Source organism: Amblyraja radiata, chromosome 28 (genome assembly GCF_010909765.2).
Source record: "Amblyraja radiata isolate CabotCenter1 chromosome 28, sAmbRad1.1.pri, whole genome shotgun sequence".
NCBI classification, from domain to species: Eukaryota; Metazoa; Chordata; class Chondrichthyes; order Rajiformes; family Rajidae; genus Amblyraja; species Amblyraja radiata.
The window spans coordinates 14,652,727-14,667,308 of NC_045983.1; the positions used below are offsets into that span (position 1 = coordinate 14,652,727).

The 14,582-nt window shown below is 53.4% G+C and overlaps 1 protein-coding gene across 1 annotated transcript; it reads left to right on the forward strand.

Moving 5' to 3' along the window:
- Nucleotides 1-3,666: 3,666 nt before the first annotated feature.
- Nucleotides 3,667-14,009, forward strand: unc119 (unc-119 lipid binding chaperone). Its single transcript, XM_033045884.1, has 5 exons — nt 3,667-4,148; nt 10,047-10,160; nt 11,432-11,534; nt 12,587-12,759; nt 13,812-14,009. Exons 1-5 carry the CDS (start codon nt 3,977-3,979, stop codon nt 13,922-13,924), a joined length of 675 nt encoding a protein of 224 aa, XP_032901775.1. The 5' UTR covers nt 3,667-3,976; the 3' UTR covers nt 13,925-14,009.
- Nucleotides 14,010-14,582: the final 573 nt, after the last annotated feature.

The following is a 14,582-nucleotide window of genomic DNA, read 5'->3' on the forward strand; positions in this document are numbered from 1 at the left end:
GCTGTCTCTGTGGAGTTTGCATGTTTCCCAGTGACCGCATGGGTTTCCTCTGATTGCTCCGGTTTTGAGTTTGCAGGTTAAGGGCGTCTTTATATTAACCCTAGTGTGCAGGGAGTGGATGCAACAGAACGAGCATGAACAGATGTTTGCGTGGACTCGGTGGGCCAAAGGGCCTGTTTCAATACCATACCATTTAATCAAATTTTTGTTTACAAGATGATTGAAAAATTGGTCATCCGAGCTGGGAGTACTGGAATAACTGCTGCTGTTTGCCAGTGTGGAGGGAAGGGAGGTGATGCTGCCTGCTGCGTCTGGTTCTGCTGCTGTGTTGGATATAGGTTAAACAAGCTCCTGCATGAACTCTGACTCAAACAGGCCCTTGATCATTCTGGACAGCCCCATTTATCCCTCAACAAAGATCACTGTCACCAGTTATCTCATTCACCCTCAAGAGTACGAGCTTGCTGTGAGTAATTTGGCCGCAACATTTCCTGCTTAACTATAACCACTTCAAAAGCACAGTGGCCGTAAAATTTTATTTTAAGTTATGAACCATGCTGTGAAAATAGTGATCACGGAGATACTTCGGAGATACAGAGTGGAAACAGGCCCTTCGGCCCAGCGAGCCCACGCCGATCATCGATCATCCATACACTGGTTCTTCTATGTTAGCATATTTTTGCATCGTATATCCTAGGGACAATTTACAGAAGCTAATTAAACTACTAACCTGCACGTCACTTGGCATATATTCCATTCATTATTTGCTGCCACTCCTCCTTGTACATTGCCTGGGCTACGCGGGTTGTGCATGTTTCATTGCACTGTATCCCCAGGGGAGACCTGATCCTGTACAAAGAGTGGATTTTGTTTGGTTTCTACAGACAGCCATTTCTCCCTCAAACAGAACACACGGTGCCGGAGGAACTCACTGGGTCAGGCAGCATCTCTGGATGAAATCACTGGCTCCGGCAGCATCTCTGAAAGGAATAGATAGATGATGTTTCAGGTCTGGATACTTCTTACAGTCTCCAGCACTTTGTTTAAGAAGGAACTGCAGATGCTGGAAAATCGAAGGTACGCAAAAATGCTGGAGAAACTCAGCGGGTGCAGCAGCATCTATGGAGCGAAGGAGATAGGCAACGTTTCGGCCTATCTCCTTCGCTCCATAGATGCTGCTGCACCCGCTGAGTTTCTCCAGCATTATTGTGTACCTCCAGCACTTTGTGGTTTGTTCAAGATTCCAGCACCTTGTGTCTCCAGTCAGTTATCCCATCAGAGCACTTGCCAGCAGGGGGCAGTAGATGGCGCATTAGTGGGGACTGGTGAGCTCATTGCAGAGACGGCGTTAGAAAGGAGGACAAACAGCCCCTGTTGTGCCATTGCAGCTTCCTACATTTTGTCATCTTCCAGGGGTGTGTGCAATTGAAATGATTTTACCTCGCACTAATCCCAGCTGCAAACAGTGGTCGCTGAGAACACAAAAGATGCAATAAACTGCAGAGGCTGGAATCCTGAGCAAAACACACAAGTGCTGGAAGATCCCAGCGAGTCGGGCAGCATCTGCGGAGGGAAATGGACAGGTTACATTTCGGGTCTGGACCCTTCTTCAGACCCTTGACTGGGCAGTAGGACACTGAGTGACTCATGTATCTGAGAGATGGGGCATGTTCATATCCTGCTAAACCTCTCCGATCAATGTACATGTCCAAGAGATTTGTAAATGCTGTTATAGTACCTGCCTCAGCAACCCGCTCTGTCAGCTCATTCCATACACCCACCACCCTCTGGGTGATAAAATTGCCCCCCAGGTTCCTATTAAATGTTGCCCCCTCTCACTGTAACCCTATGTCCTCTGGTTCTTGACTCCCCGACCCAGTACATTTATCCTTCCCCTTCATGATTTTAACCCCCCCCCATAAGACCATCTCTCAGCCTCCTGCACTTCAATGAAATATTTATAGTCCCAGTCTGCCCAACCTCTCCCTGTGGTCCAGGACCATAACTCCTGGCAACCTCTCTGCACTCTTTCCATCTTAACAACATCCTTCCTATCTACATCTACAATATATGTCCAATACCACGGTGACCACCATTGAACACAATACTCCAACTGTGGCCTCACCAGCGCTTTGTACAGCTGTAACACAAGATAATATTTCAATTTCTGTACTCAATACTCTGACTGACGAAGACCAATGTGCTGAAAGCCTTCTTAACCGCTCTATCTACCCCCTTTCAAGGAACTATGTACCTGCAGTTAGATCTCTTTGCTCTTCAACACTCCCCCGGAGCCCTGCCATTTACTGTGAAGGTCCTGCCCTGGTTAGACTTCCCAAATGCAACATTTATCTGCATTAAACTTAGTGTAGTGTCTAGTTTCGAGTCCACTTAGGTTGAGAGTAGATGTTGTTAGAAGTTATGTCACATAAGGTAGACGAAATGTTTAAGAAGGAACTGCAGATGCTGGAAAATGGAAGGTAGACAAAAATGCAGGGGAAAAATCAACGGATGAGGCAGGATCTATGGAGCGAAGTCGAGACTCGAAACGTCGCCTATTTCCTACGCTCCATAGATGCTGTCTCACCCGCTGAGATTCTCCAGCATTTTTGTCTACCTTCACGTAAGGTAGAATGATCTTTGGATACAATAGTTATCAGGACTTCAGGGTAACATCTTGACTGGAACCCAGATACTAATGGCAAGGCAGCGTTTCCTAAACTGCACTGGAGTTTAACACTAACCCTGCCGTGGGCCATTCATGTTCCAGTGGAAATCCAGACCAGCCTGGTCAAAGAGACGGGGACTCAGGAGCACCGTAAAGGAAGAGACAAGCGAGAGGGGGTGGAAAGGTTTAGGGAGTCAATCCCAAAGCGGAGGGCCATGGCAGTGCTAATCAAAGATCTTATATCTTATCAAAGATCTCCGCTATAGGATCTTTGGTGCTAATCCCTGGCCATGCAACCGGAACTGGGGAGCATGGAGATACAGTGATTATATTGTTACCTGCACCGAGATTAAGTGGAAACTGTTTTCAGGCAAATGGCTGGGCAAGAGGTGGTTGTAATCGTGGTGTGAATTTTAATTACAAACGGTTACTTCCTTCGTCCATGTATATTCTATTTTTTTCTTCCGAATTTGCAGCTTACTGTTAATGAGATGATTGAGATAGGCCATTCATCCCACCGAATCCGTGCTAACCCTTTGCACCGATCCCACATTTATCCCATTTAATTATCCGCACATTCCCATCGATGCTGGCAGATTGTGCCCGTCAAATGTGGGCATGGATCAAGGGTGTGGATCAAGGGGCTAGATCCTACACCTGCACCCACAGCACCGGGCACCCTGCACCCACAGCACCCTACACGCACTGGGCACCCTGCACCCACCGCACTGGAACCGTGGCCCCGGTCCCGCCAAGCCCTATTTGTGAATGAAGCGGCTGCCCGCGGGCTGCACCATCCTTGCCCAGCTCGGGGTTTGGGGCCAAAAAGAGGGAAAAAAACTGCGGCGCCTTATCGGCGGGGAGCCGGCAATTGCGACCCCCTCCTCCCTCGCCCAGTGTACGAGAACCGAGCGGCGGCAGCTTGAATGGATATTTTTTTGGGGGGAGGGAGGAGGGTGGTATTGACATGGAAAGGTGCGTGACTTCCCCTCCCCCTGCAGTGTTGCGCTCCGCGTTGGATACATTCAGCCGCTCCGGAGAGAAGCGGCGGCGGCGCCGGCACCGGGACAGGGAGGAGGCCAGGAGCCGCACCGGGTGGAGCGGGGCCGGGAGCGAAGGAGCAGAGACTGGAACCTGGGGAGCGGAGTCCAGAGCCGGGAGCGGTGCTGAGAACGGAGGGAGAACTGCGAGAAGCAGCGAAGCCTGGGCTGAAGGAGCGGGTCCCGGGCAGCGGAGCCCGGAGCTGAAGAGCTCGGAGTCCGGAGCGAAGGCAGCGGCTGAGGCTCTGCTCCGGGCCGGCTCTCGGACATGAGTTTCTCGGGCACCAGGACCCTGAGCAGCGCCGCCCAGAAAGCCGAGGCGGTCGTGATGAAGGTGAAGTCGGCGCCGGAGGGGGTGTGGGCGACCACCGAGGAGGAGCTGCTGAAGAAGGAGAGTGTGACCCCGGACGACGTGCTGGGGCTACAGAGAATCACCCAGGGTGAGGAGTGCGGGCCGGCGACTGGCCCCCGGGACACAGGGCGAACGGGGGCCGTCACTTGGTGGGGAGACCAGGGTTAGTCCAACCGTGCTCGGCACGGGCTCGGGTTCGGGCTCAAGTGGGTCAGCTCAGGGCGGCACTGGTGGGACGAGGCTAAGGAACAACTCGAAAGAACCAGGTGTAAGATTCTGAAGGGTTGTAGGGCAAAAAAAAAAAAGTAATACTAAAGCACAGACGCCCCTGACTGAATAACACTGAGGTACAGTATAGTCATGGAATCATACCATGTGGATTCAGGCCCTTTGGCCCTACTAGTCCATGCCAACCAAGAAGTCCTACAGTAATCTCACCTTCACCTTTGGCCCATTTCCCTCTAAACCATCACAAGTTATAGGAGTAGAATTAGGTCATTTGGCCCATCGAGTCTACTCCACCATTCAATCATGGCTGATCTCTGCCTCCTAATCCCATTTTACTGCCTTCTCCCCATAAAGCTTGACGCCCGTTGTAATCAAGAATGTGTCTATCTCATCCTATCCATGTACTTGTCCAAATGTTTTTTAAATGTTGTTGTTGCACCTGCCTCAACTACATCCTCTGGCAGCTGAATCCATATCCCACCACCCTCTGTGTGGAGAAAGTTACCCCTCAGGTTCCTATTAAATGTTTCCTTTCTCACATTAAACCTCTGTTCTCTGGTTCTTCATTCCTCTACCCTGTGTAGAAGACAATGCGTTCACCCTTTCTATTGCCCTCATGATCTTATACACCTCTATAAGATCACCCCTCAGCCTTGTGCGCTCCAAGGGATAAAGTCCGAGTCTGCCCATTCTCTCCCCATAGCTCAGGCTCTTGTGTTACCTTGCAACATCCTCGTAAATCTTCTCTGCACTTTTCCCAGCTTAATGCCATCCTTGCTATAGCAGTGTGACCAAAACTGACCACAATACTCCACATGTGGCCCCACCAATATATTGTACAACTGCAACATAACTGCCCACTCCTATACTTGACTAACGAAAGCCAATGCACTGAGGGCTGCCTTAAGTTTGAGGCGACGTTCAGTGAGTTATGTACCTGTACTCTTAGATCTCACTGCTCTACAACACTCACCAGAGCCCTGTCATCTATTCTGAAAGTTCTGCCCTGCTTTAACTTACCAAGATCCAACACCTTGCACTTATCTGCACTAAACTCTATTTGCTATTCCTCAGCCCATTTGGCCAGCAGTTCACTGTATAACACTGGAATACAGTACTGGTGGGGATGGGTCTGTCACTGTATAACACTGGGGTACAGTACTGGTGGGGATGGGTCTGTCACTGTATAACACTTGGGTACAGTACTGGTGGGGACGGGTCTGTCTCTATAACACTGGGGTACAGTACTGGTGGGGATGGGTCTGTCACTGTATAACACTTGGGTACAGTACTGGTGGGGACGGGTCTGTCTCTATAACACTGGGGTACAGTTCTGGTGGGGACAGGTCTATACCGGTGGATTACAAAATCAATAAGCACAATACTCATACAAGTAAACCTGTAGTCAATTATTGTAACCAATTATTACAGAATAATGAAAGGCATAGATAGAGTGGATGTGAAAAGGATGTTTCCACTGGTGGGAGAGTCTAGGACCAGAGGTCATGACCTCAGAATTAAAGGGCGCTCTTTTAGAAAGGAGGTGAGTAAGAATTTCTTTAGTCTGAGGGTAGTTAATCTGTGGAACTCATTGCCGCAGAGGGCTGTGGAGGCCAAGTCAGTGGATATTTTTAAGGCAGAGATAGACAAATTATTGATTAGAACGGGTGTCAAGGGTTAGGGGCAGAAGGCAGGAGAATGGGATTAGGAGGCAGAGTAGACTCGATGGGCTGAATGGCCTAATTTTACTCCTATAACATGTCAAAGGGAGCCTATAAGTCACAGTTGAGGTAAGTGTTGTGTCATGTCGGAGAGTCTGATGGAAATTAACGGAGGGGTCCCATGGCACACAACTTGTGGTAACAGAGGGCATGGAGTTACCAGAATCACCACTGCTGGTGGTGACCCTAGGAAGCTCCATCTTCATCCCAATGGTAGCTCTATGAGCAACCAGGTAATGGAGTAATCTGATCTTACTAAAAAAGGTTTTGTTTTAGCAATACAGCATGGAAACAGGCCCTTCGGCCCACCGAGTCTGCGTCATCCCGGGATCACCCATACACTAGTTCTGTGCTACACTCTAGGGATAACTCACAGAAGCCAGTTACCCAACAAACCTTCACATCTTTGGAACATGGGGTGGAAATCAGATCACCAAGAGAAAAATCACAGTCACAGGCGAGCATACAAACTCTGTGGAGAAAGCACCCATGGCCAGGATCAAACCTGGGTCTTTGGCGCTGTAAGGCAGCAACTCTACCACTGTGCCGCTGAAGGAGTTTGGATTAACGAGCCTGCACCACTTGGGCATTCCAGCCTTGCATGATCTCTGCCCTTTCACAAACATTCCCTTTTCCTCTCCACTTCTCCCTCTTCCGTGCAACTGAAAAAGTAATCAGTTTCTAATTTGTCCTGAACCTGGTGACAGCTTGTTGATATGAGATGTTGGTTCTGATTCCATCTACGCAGAGGCTGCCTGACCTGCTGAGTGTTCGTGACTTTATTTTGGATTTCCAGCATCTGCAGTATTTTGCGGTTGGGTCCCTCTGGTTGTGCCTCTGCCTCAGTGGAAGTGGAACCACTGAATGGAGGCCTTCACTGCTCGGGCAAACGCAGGCTCCTTGTGTCAGGATTGGTGCAGGAGCTGCTTTTCCAAGTGTGGCCACTGGAATACTAATGCTCATCGACCTCCCAACTACACAAGGCAGACTGTGTTTATAGAGACAAGAGACTGTAGATGCTGGAAAGTAGTGAGTAAAACAAAACATGCCAGACGACACTGTTCTTCATTGTGGGGGGCACAGTGTCGCAGCGGGTAGAGCTGCTTCCCCACTGCACCAGAGACCTGCATTTGATCCTGATCTCGGGGGCTGTCTGTACGGAGTTTGCATGTTCTCCCTGTGACTGGTGCTCCGGTTTTCTCCCACATCCCAATGATGTGTGGATTTGTAGGTTAATTGGCCTCTGTAAATTGCCCCTAATGTGGATGGGAAAGTGGGATAACATGGAACTAGTGTGTGAATCGGTGATTAATGGTTGACGTGGATTTGGTGGCTGAAGAACTATTTACATGTTGTGTCTATAAACTCAGCAGGTCAGGCAGCATCTGTGGAGGGAAAGGGATAGATAGCATGTATTTTGGGTCAGGACCTTTCTTCAGAATGTATTTACATCCTGACCGGAGTGCATTCATCACTGGTGTCTGGTTTGGTAAACTAAACGTTAGCATGCCAGAGCATAGTCTTTGTGATTTCAGTGGTGTCAGAAGGGAAGGGGTTAACAGCAGGGCCAATACCGGCGTGGTTTTTGCAATGGGTTGTGAAGGGAGGGAATCTCCCCCTAGCCGAGGGCGGAGGGAGCCCCCTCCTCGTGGGGGGGTGAGGGGGGGATGGAAGCGGCCCGCACTAGTCCCCGGCTGGTAGTTGAATCAGTGGTCAATCAGACGCAGGGAGTGGGCAGGCACAGGGGAGAGAGGCTGGGTGAAGCTGTGTGTAGTCAAGGGTTATTAATAGCCAGTGCTTATCTGTGAGATTAGGCTGCACTCGACTGTTGCAGCAAGGCCTGGCGGGGAGTGAGAGTGATGCCTGCCACTCGTTGGTGCCTTGTGCCCTGCTACCACTCTAATCTGGCTGATCGACATTCTGCAGCTCTCCCACCACTGGTTGTGAATGCTGCCTGCCAGATTTCTGCTGAAGAAAAACCTACCTGTTTGTAACTCAAAGATTCAGCGTGCAAACCTGCCTGCACTCCCTCTCTGCTGCTGTCACATCAGCACTCAGAGGGGTGAAATGGGAACTCTGCCCACAAGCAGTAGTCGAACCAAGACCAGCATCCTCCTGCTCAAAGCCTTAACTCACTCGGAAGTGTCTAGTGACAAGACCCTTCCTAGTATTGACGTACAGAGGGAACTTGGGGTCCAATTCTGCAGCTCACAGAAAGTGGCAACACAAGTGGTGGAGGAGGTGTATGGCATGCTTGGATTATTTGCAGCATTGAGTAATAATGCCCCTGTCCCACTTAGGAAACCTGAACGGAAACCTCTGGAGACTTTGCGCCCCACCCAAGGTTTCCGTGCGGTTCCCGGAGGTTGCAGGTGGTTGCCGGAGGTTGCAGGTAGTGGAAGCAGGTAGGGAGACTGACAAAAACCTCGGGGAACCGCACGGAAACCTTGGGTGGGGCGCAAAGTCTCCAGAGGTTTCCGTTCAGGTTTCCTAAGTGGGACAGGGGCAAAGGGTCAGTAAGTCATGTTGCATGTTTACAAGACTTCTGGCTATGCTGTATTTGGAGTATTGTTGGCAGTTCTGGTCACCCCATCACAGGAAGGTTAGAGACTTTGGAAAGGGTGCAGAGGAGATTTACCAGAATTCAGGTAGCCTGGATTAAGGAGTATTAGGTATAAGGAGAGGTTAGGCAAACATGGATTGTTTTCTCTGGAGCATCAGAGGCTGAGGGGAGACCTGGTAGAAGTTTGTAAAATGATGGGAGACCCAGAGAGGTGGACAGTCGGAATCTTTTCCCCTGGATGGAAATGTCACAGACTAGACGGCACAGCTTTACGGTGAGTGGGACAAAGTTTAAAAGAGATGTAAGGAGCAGTGGGTGCCTGGAACATACTGCCAAGATGGTGGTGGAGGCCATTAGATAGGCACATGGATACGCAGGTAATGGAGGGATATGGATCACATGCAGGCAGAGGGGATTAGTTTAACTTGGCATATTGTCCACATGGGTAATGTGGGCCGAAGGGTCTGTTCCTGTGCTGTACTGTTCTATATTGCATCATGTTCAGCATGGACTTTGTGGGCAGAATGGCCTGTTCATCAGTTCTATGCTTTAACCGCTATTCCTGCCTGTAGTCCCACACGGGAGTTGTGCTGTGCATGATGAGACCCCCCCCCTTACCCTCGCTGTGCCTCTGGCATGGCAGTGACCAGCCCAGTCTGGGCACCTTGTCCAGTGACTGCTGTGCAATCCTGACCTGGGTGCTGCCTGTGTGGAGTCTGCATGTTCTCCCTGTTTCTCCAGGGTGCTCCAGAGTCATCTCGCATCCTTAAGACGTGTGGGGTGGTAAGTTAATCAGCTGCTGTAATGCCCCCCACCCCTCCCCCTGTGTAGGTGAGTGGTAGAGTCGAGGTTACGAGAATGTGGGAAGAATAGAATTAGATTAATGTCCACGGTTGGTTGATGGTTGGCACAGATATGATGGGTCGAAGGGGCTGTTTTCTTGGTGTATTTGTGAGCAGAGGGTGAGGGATTGGGAGATCCTGTGCAGGGATTAGTGTCGGAGGTGGGAGGTCATTGGGCTGGGAGGGGGAGGGGGAGTCCCAGAGTCGCAATCAGGAGGTCCCAGGTTCGAGGTCGGGGATGGGGGATCCCAGGGTTACAGGTGGGGGGATCCCAGGGTCGGGGTCAGGGTCGGGGGCTCCCAGGGTCGATGTCAGGAGTCCCAGGGTTGGGGTCAGGGGTGGGAAGGGGAGTCTTAGGTTCAGGGACAGGGGTCATGAGAGGGTGGGTGCAAGGGTCGGGGTCAGGGGTGGGTGGGTTCCAGGGTTGGGGGGAGGTCCCAGGGTCAGTATCGGGTGGGGGGGGGGGTCTTGTGCAGGGGTCAATGGTGTATGTGGAAGGTCCTGGGGCAGGGGCTGATGTCCGTGGGTGCAGGGTTGGGGCGAGGTTCTGGGACTCTGGGGCTGGGTATCTGCATTGATGTTGATGTTTACCCTCCAGCGATGATTGACGCCCGTCTCTCCCCATCCCCCAGGGTACCTGTGCGCCCCCGAGGACAACGTCTACAACATTGACTTCACGAGGTTCAAGATCCGGGACATGGAATCGGGGGCCGTGCTGTTTGAGATCACCAAGCCCCCCGCGGCGGGTGAGTCATGGCCGTGCTCAGTGATGAACGTCCCCCCACACTGGCACTGCCGGGGACCCTCCCCGAGGCTGGGCACAGCTGAGTGGGCCAAGGGGTGGGCGGGATAGTGGGCCAAAGGGCAGAGTGGGTCGCTGCCCCTTACAGGGCCAGTCTCTGAGTACTTTCCCTTCGAGACATCGACCCTTTCGACTTCCCACCTCCCCGGAGCTTGTCTCCAGCCGCTCCAATTCACCAATATCACGGAACTGTGACACCCCTGGACACCAGTGAGCACAGGACTCGACCCCCACCCCCGCTGTGGCACTGAGAACCTGCGCTCCTCGACGTACACCCCTGGCCAGCTGCTCCAACCCAGTTCCAACATTTGTCCAATGATCGGGACACTGCCCAGGGAAGTCCTGTTCACCAACATCAGGATAATCCCAGCCATCAATGTGGGGGGCGGGGGGGGGGGGGGGGGGGGGGGGGTGCTCACCAGCGACCGGCCCACCGGCCGTTTCGTGTTCCACCGGGACCCCCGGCTCCAGACCCCACCACAATACGGTCCCACCACGGACCAGTGCGGGGGATTGCGGGGGCGATGACCCAGTGGGGCACCGGGGAGCCTGGGTAGACTGGTCAGTGGGCACCGGGGGTCAGATGATGGTCGGAGTCACTCGCCCCAGCCCCAGCCCCAGCCCATCAGTGTGGGAGTTGCTCAGGGCAGGGTCCTGGACCCAGTTACCTTCTGCTGCTCCATCAGTGACCGTCCCTCCATCTGAAGGTCAGGGGTGGGCATGGCCACTAGTGGCACAGGGTTCACCTCTAATCACATCCCCTCAGTGGGTGAGGCTGCCCGTTGCCTGAAGGCAGCAAGACCCGGGCAACTTCCAGGCACCGGCGGGTACATCAAAGGCACCATCTGTGCCACGTCAGTCCCAGTGAACAACCCACTCCATCCAACACCTACCCTCGCATCCGGTGGCTTTCCCATCGTGGCCTGGAAATACCTCCATTCCTTCATCCTCGCTAGGAGTCTCTCCCCCACATGCCCACCTGCTCACGGGTATCAAGGGAAGGGCAATAACTGCTCGCCTTGTCCTTGATGCCAGGTAAATAAATAAAAGACCCAGACCACAAGCAACCCGTTGGATCGCTCGGGATCACCCCAGGACCTGAACTCCCCCCACCCCAGCGTGCATGGTGCTCTCCCTAGGGTGGAGGAGATGATCTGACCCCGGCTGTGCTCCCGATCCCGGCGTTCCCGCTAACTGGTCTCCGTGTTGTTGCAGAGCGGGAGCAGTGTGACCGCAAGGAGACCGATGCCAATGCCGGACGGTTCGTGCGCTACCAGTTCACGCCCGCCTTCCTGCGTCTGCGTCAGGTCGGCGCCACGTGAGTCCCCCTGACCCCGTGGAGAGAGGGGACCCCCGCAGAATCACTCACTCCTTCCTCCACTTCTCTGTAGGGGTTTCCCCTGGGGTGGGGGTCTCTGGGCCGAGAGGGGTTTGGGTGGGTGAGTGTGGGTGGGGGGGGGGGGGGTCTCTTTGTTTGGTGGGTGGTGGAGGGGGGGGGTCTCTGGCCAAAGAGAGGGGTGAGTGTAGTTTGGGGTGGGGAGTGGTCTCTGGGCCAGGAGGGGGGTCTCTTTGCCAGGTAGCGGGTGGGCCCTGGGCCGGGTGTGGGAGGGGGTTTCTGGGCCTAGAGGGGGGTGGGTGTTACTCGGGGTGGGGGTTTTCAAGACCAGGTGGGGGGTGGGAGGGGGTCTCTGGGCCGGATGGAGGGTGGTGTCTGGGTCGAGTGTGTGTGGGGGGGGGGGGGGGGGAATCTCTGGGTCAGGTGGGGAGTGGGGGCGGGGGAAGGGGGGGTATGTCGAGGGAAAACAGAGAAGGTTCACCAGACTGATTCCAGGGATGGCAGGACTTTCATATGAAGAAAGACTGGATAGACTCGGCTTGTACTCGCTAGAATTTAGAAGATTGAGGGGGGATCTTATAGAAACTTACAAAATTCAAAAAGGGGTTGGACAGGCTAGATGCAGGAAGATTATTCCCGATGTTGGGGAAGTCCAGAACTAGGGGTCACAGTTTAAGGATAAGGGAAGTCTTTTAGGACTGAGATGAGAAAATCATTTTTTACACAGAGAGTGGTGAATCTGTGGAATTCTCTGCCACAGAAGGTAGTTGAGGCCAGTTCATTGGCTATATTTAAGAGGGAGTTATATGTGGCCCTTGTGGCTAAAGGGATCAGGGGGTATGGAGAGAAGGCAGGAATGGGATACTGAGTTGGATGATCGAATGGCAGTGCAGGCTCGAAGGGCCGAATGGCCTACTCCTGCACCTATTTTCTATGTTTCTATGTTTCTATGTAGTTCAGGCCAGGGTGGGAGTGGTGGTGCTGACCCCATGATAATGTGCCCAGTCATGGTCGTTTCCCCTTCTCCCCGGCAGGGTGGAGTTCACTGTGGGTGACAAACCCATCAACAACTTCCGGATGATCGAGAGGCACTACTTCCGGGAGCAGCTGCTCAAGAGCTTTGACTTTGAGTTTGGTTTCTGCATCCCCGGCAGCAAGAACACCTGCGAGCACATCTATGACTTTCCCCAGTTGTCCGAGGAGCTGAGTGAGTATGTTCATGCCGGCCCCCCCCTCACCCTCACCACCCCTCACTCTGCCCACCATCACCACCCCTCCATCTGCCCCCCCCCCTCCCTCACCACCCATCACTCTACCCACCCTCACCACCCCTCGTCCTGCCGGCCCCACCGGCTGGGACAGCAGCAGTGAGAGGCCATTCAGCCCCTCTCCTGCCCTACCATCACTGAGTTGAGCTCAGTCTGTGTTTTCACCCCCTTTGATGATCCTTTTGCCCCGTCGCTCAGCTCGGGTCCACGGACTGACCGCAGCCTCTCCATCGGCAGTTCCCACAATATCCTGAAATTTCAGATGTTCCTGAACCTCAGCATAGAGTCCGAGCAGTACAGCACACCGTAAGGCCCTTCGGCCCAACTCGTCTGTGCTGCCCAGGATGCCTGTCTAGATCAAATCCCATTTCCCTTTGTTGCATGTTCATAAAGCATAGGAGCAAAAATTAGGCCATTCGGCCCATCGATCCACTCCCCCATTCAATCATGGCCGTTCTATCTTTCCCTCTCAATCCCATTCTCTGCCTTCTCCCCGTAACCTTTGACACCTTTATTAATCGACCTATCAGCCTCCGCTTTAAAAATATCCATTGACTTGGCCTCCACAGCCATCTGTGGTAATGGATTCCACAAATTCACTAGCCTGTGGCTAAAGAAATTCCTCCTCATCTCCTTTCTAAAGGCAAAGCCATAACCGTCTAAAACCTGTACTGTACGCCTATCTTAACCTGCATATAGTTATAGCAACTGCCTCCGTCATTTCCTCTGGCGACTCGTTCCATATACCCGCCCCCCTCTGTGTGAAAGAGTTGCCCCTTAAGTTTCACAGGTGTTGGTGGGGTCAGCGGGGTCACGGGGTAAAGATGCCGAGGGTAGACGTGCAGGGGAGGCCATCTCTAGGGGTATTTAACCAGCTTGTCTGCAGAGGGCACAGCAGGGACTCGATGGGCCGATTGGCCTCCTGTGCCCTGCGGGTTGCCTGCTGCTGGTCCAAGGCACGCTCTAACTGCACTCCTCCCTCGTGCCCCAGTCCAGGAGATGTCCGCCCGGCCCTACCACACCCGCTCCGATAGCTTCTACTTTGTGGACAACAAGCTGGTGATGCACAACAAGGCCGACTACGCCTACGGGAGTGGCCCCTGAGCCCCCCGGACCCCGGACCCCTGGAGCCACGACGTCGCCAGGACCTCTCCTCAGCACTCTCGGAACACACCCCCTCCCCCTCATCCCTGGGTAGGGGGATGTGTGTTTCCGCTGCCCCGGCCCTCATCCCACCCACCCCCCCCCCCCCCCGACATCGGTGCCCACTGCCCCACCCTCCCCACAGTTGCCCGGACATCGCGGGCAGCGATTCCCCCTCTATGGGTTCATCTTTCATCATCCATTGGGACCACTCCTCTTCTGACACACTTGCCCCTCCCCCTCACATGGGCACATCTGCCACCCCTCCCCCTCTCACACGGACATATCTACCCCCCTCCCACACGCACACGCACACACACACACGTGGTCCCTTCCATCCCTCGCACACAACTGGGGTGGGTGGGTGGGCTGCAGTTGTGACCCTGGGCTCAGTGAATGAATTGGCAGTGGGACGGCGATTATTCTCACCAGAGCCTGGGTCCGCACACACGCACACTCCCTCACACACACACGTACACACCCTCACACACACACACTCCCTCACGCAAACACTCCCTCACACACACACACACTCCCTCACGCAAACACTCCCTCACACACACTCTCTCCCTCACACACGCACACCCTTGCCTCTCTGCCTGAGGCCAGTGACGTATCC